Consider the following 4,087-nt stretch of genomic DNA (forward strand, 5'->3'; position numbering starts at 1 on the left):
GCATATTTTATAATATTTGTGTACATAATTAGAATAATTCTCTCCTGTAGTTTGATGGCCCATCGTTGCTTTTAGAGACTGATCCTTGAGGTGGATCTTCCTTTTATACCCAATCATCTTCACCAACTCACCTTCTTATTGTTAAATGCTGTAACTTGAATATTCTGGGTAGCCCTGTCGCGTCACAGCAAGAAGGTCCTGGGTTCGATCCCCAAGGTGGGGTGGTCCGGGTCCTTTCTGTGTGGAGTTTGCACATTCTCCCCGTGTCTGCGTGGGTTTACTCCGGGTGCTCCGGTTTCCTCCCACAGTCCAAAGACATGTAAGTGAGGTGAATTGGAGATACTAAATTGTCCATGACTGTGTTCGATATTTAGATATAACCTTGTGAACTGATGAATCTTGTGTAATGAGTAACTACCGTTCCTGTCATGAATGTAACCAAAGTGTAAAACATGACGTTAAAATCCTAATAAACAAACAAACAAATGAACAATGAAGCTGATCAGTAAAACTTGGTAAATTTATTCATTCTACTTTTATCAGTTAAATAAAGATTTTAGCCCTGTAGTTTGGTGTTAATGGAGTTCTGAAATCCAACTTGAATTTGAATAACCAACACCACCAGCACTCACACCATACTGACACCAGTCCCCCTTTTGAAGCCCCTCCCATTGTCCCGGGACCAGGGCCAGATCCCAAATGCTTCTTTATTCCTAATAAATAGTCTCTGCGCCCTTTCTAGTGCACTCTGTGTATAGTCTGGATGGACTTTGGGATGGAACTAGGAACGCATTGTCTGATTTCCCGAAGCTCTCCTGCAGTTCACTTGTCTGGAGTCGCTCAAAACAAGTGTGTAACGTGAGCGACATAACGGTTTCTTTATATTTACTAGAAATAACCCGTTATTAACACACACACTGCTGCTGTGTACAGTCTAGTGATGAAGGAGAAAAGCAGGAAGATTAAAACATACCGGTGAAATAAATCTACACTGTGAGTGGAAGTTTAATTCGTTTTGATTTCACTTAACTGAACAGAGAAGAGAAAAAGCGGCTCCCGTTAATTCAACAATTAACAAACACATCATGAACCGACTGGACCTGAGGTGAGGTTTAGTTTGAATTTATTTCCTTAAACTTTATGCATATTTAACATCTTGTGACTAAAATAAATCTTTATGCTTTCCTAATTCCACCTGAAATTAAGCAGCAATTGTATTAGAAAATGGCACACAGTGTATTTAGTGTATTTATTAAAATTACTTTCTAATACTGATCAGACCTGACATGGACTTCACAACACATCTGAAGGCATGCTGTAGTATTTAGCACCAAGACTTGTACATTCTGAGGGGGCCTTAATGGTTTAGAATTTTTTGTCCAGAGATCTGAGGAATTTGGTGACCACATCAACACCACGATCTCTCTGTCGGGTTCCTTCAACCATTTCTGAACAATGTATGCAGTGTGACAGGGTGCTACTAAAAGAAATCACTAATATTAGGGTATATCATTGCCATACATTGGTGAACTTGGTCTGCAAAACGTTTAGGTAGGTGGTATGTGTCAAAATAACATCCACATGAATGTCAGGATTTTCTAGCAGAACGATACCCAGAGCATCCCCCTGCTTCAACAGGGCTTTCTTCTTTTCATAGAGCATTCTGGTGGCGTTTTCCCAGGTAAGCACAAGGACCTGGTTGTCTACATGATGTTAAAGAAAACCAGATTCACCAGACCTGGTCATTTTCTTTTGACCTAATACTGTAAGATAGAGTGCCAGCTATTGGGTATTTTATTGGCCGATAGCACCTCTGAGATTCCAGTGATATTGGGCTAGCTTTTTTCACAGCTACCCAGAATTGCCCTATGTGTGAGTGTGTTTGTGTGTGTGTGTGTGTGTGTGTGTGTGTGTGTGTGTGTGTGTGTGTGTGTAAATGTGTGTGTATGTCTTGGAATCGACTGGCATGTTCAATCTCTCCAGGATGTTTCATGCCTTTCATTCACCCAATTAATCAGACCCACCGCAACCCTGACCAGGATAAAGCAGTGGTAAAACCGAATGAATAAATGAATAAAAATCAAGCTGCATTCTTCAATCCCCAAATGATGAAAGATGACAACACAGTGGTAAACATGGTCCTGTCCCAACATTTTTTGAACCATGTTGCAGACATCAAATTTGGAACGAGTGTATATATACAAAAAGAAAACAAAAACTATTACGTTCATAAAGCAAAACATCACAGTTAGTAACTGTTGGCTCATTTCGAATTCTAATTGATTTGAATCTAATAAAATGCAATTTTTTTGTAATATTTAATTAAATAAATGTTGATTTTACATTTCACTGGTGCACAAGTGAAAGTGTTTGCTGACTGGTCTGTAAATAAAAATAAGTTTATTGGTCAGTGGTTGGGATCTTACCAAGGACTTCAGAACTCAACGGTGTTTATTGTTTAACTTTCTAAATGTGTTCTCATGTTCCCTTTTATAGAAAATACAGAGTGGCTGGCTGATGGAGAGCTCAGGAGCATTTGGAGTTGGTTGATGATGGACTGGAAGGAACATTACAGCTGGTGCACTTGTTGACAGAAACTCCTTCACCATGTCGAGCCTTTCGATTAACGAGACCGGACTGGACGACTGCGGCATCGACGACTCCTTTAAGTACAACCTGTATGGAGTGGTGTACAGCGTGGTCTTCGTGCTGGGCCTGGTCACCAACTGCGCCTCGTTGTTTGTCTTCTGCTTTCGGATGAAGATGCGCAATGAAACGACGCTCTTCATGACCAACTTAGCACTATCAGACTTGATATTTGTATTCACACTCCCGTTTAAAATATACTACAATGTCAAGAGGCACTGGCCGTTTGGTGATGAGCTGTGCAAGATCTCTGGTGGTGCTTTTATCACCAACATCTATGGCAGCATGCTCTTCCTGACGTGCATCAGCGTGGACCGCTTTCTCGCCATTGTTTACCCGTTCCGATCACGGACCATCAGGACGAGACGCAACGCTGGCATCGTGTGCGCCCTCATCTGGTTGTTGATCCTGGGTGGAGGCATGTCAGTGACCTTTTTTTCAGCCACCAACAAGGCCAAAAGCACCACCACATGCTTTGAAGGCTTCTCTCAGAAAACCTGGAAGACCTACCTGTCCAAGATCACCATCTTCATTGAGGTGGTGGGTTTTCTCATCCCGCTGCTCATTAACCTGGCATGCTCCTCCATGGTGCTAAGGACTCTACGCAAACCAGCCACACTCTGCCAGATTGGCACCAACAAAGAACGTGTGCTGAAAATGATTGTGGTCCACCTGGCCATTTTCATCATCTGTTTCGTCCCGTATAACTCTGTTCTATTCGTCTACGCCATGGTGCGCACTCAGGCCCTGGCTAGCTGCTGGCTTGAACGGCTGGCGCGGACTCTCTATCCCATAACACTGTGTGTGGCCACTCTAAACTGCTGCTTCGACCCGGTGGTCTACTACTTCACCTCTGAGTCCTTTCAGAAGTCCCTGACCACAGGAAAGTGCCAGAACACACCACATACCGAAGTAGCTGTGTGTGGCAAAGAGACCACAGATGTAGGGATGTTTGAAGCCAATGCAGCATCCCGAAATGGAAAAGAACCAGTTACAGAGACGAATTTTTAAATATTGTGAGATGTGACCACATGTCATAGAGTATTCATTCAGGAGCTCTGGTATAGGAGTCTCAGGAAAACTAAAAGGAGCTTTACTTAGTCCTGTGCAGAGGATTTAGCTCTAAGGATTATGTTCAGCCAGAGGAAAAAACTGGAATTTGGACTTGTCTACATGAAAATTTGACCCTACAGGTCATGTCCAACACTGTTCGATAGATCCATCTAGCTTTTGGGTTTTAAATCACAAATAGCATGCTGTTACTTAGTGGAACTTTTCAGGCATCTTGTTTCGCTTTATTGACTCTGTTCTCTGATTTAATCAAATGTTTTTACTTCTTTTCATCAATTTTTGCTTCTTCTCTGTGAGAATGTGCAAACAAAACACTGGGATGATGAAAACTGGGGTCAGGATTGGATCATTAGGAATTTTCATCATATCA

The 4,087-nt window shown here is 42.1% G+C and overlaps 1 protein-coding gene across 1 annotated transcript; it reads left to right on the top strand.

The window, feature by feature from the left end:
• Positions 1-831: 831 nt before the first annotated feature.
• Positions 832-3,796, top strand: lpar4 (lysophosphatidic acid receptor 4). The gene is made up of 2 exons (XM_062999712.1): positions 832-1,105; positions 2,497-3,796. Exon 2 carries the CDS (start codon positions 2,608-2,610, stop codon positions 3,655-3,657), a length of 1,050 nt encoding a protein of 349 aa, XP_062855782.1. The 5' UTR covers positions 832-1,105; positions 2,497-2,607; the 3' UTR covers positions 3,658-3,796.
• The last annotated feature ends 291 nt before the right edge of the window (positions 3,797-4,087 follow it).

The sequence above is a fragment of the Trichomycterus rosablanca genome, chromosome 8 (assembly GCF_030014385.1).
Source record: "Trichomycterus rosablanca isolate fTriRos1 chromosome 8, fTriRos1.hap1, whole genome shotgun sequence".
NCBI lineage: Eukaryota > Metazoa > Chordata > Actinopteri > Siluriformes > Trichomycteridae > Trichomycterus > Trichomycterus rosablanca.

What these genes read in the sequence shown, in the direction of transcription:
- lpar4 (XM_062999712.1), top strand. Translation starts at nt 2,608, where the DNA reads ATGTCGAGCCTTTCGATTAACGAGACCGGACTGGACGACTGCGGCATC.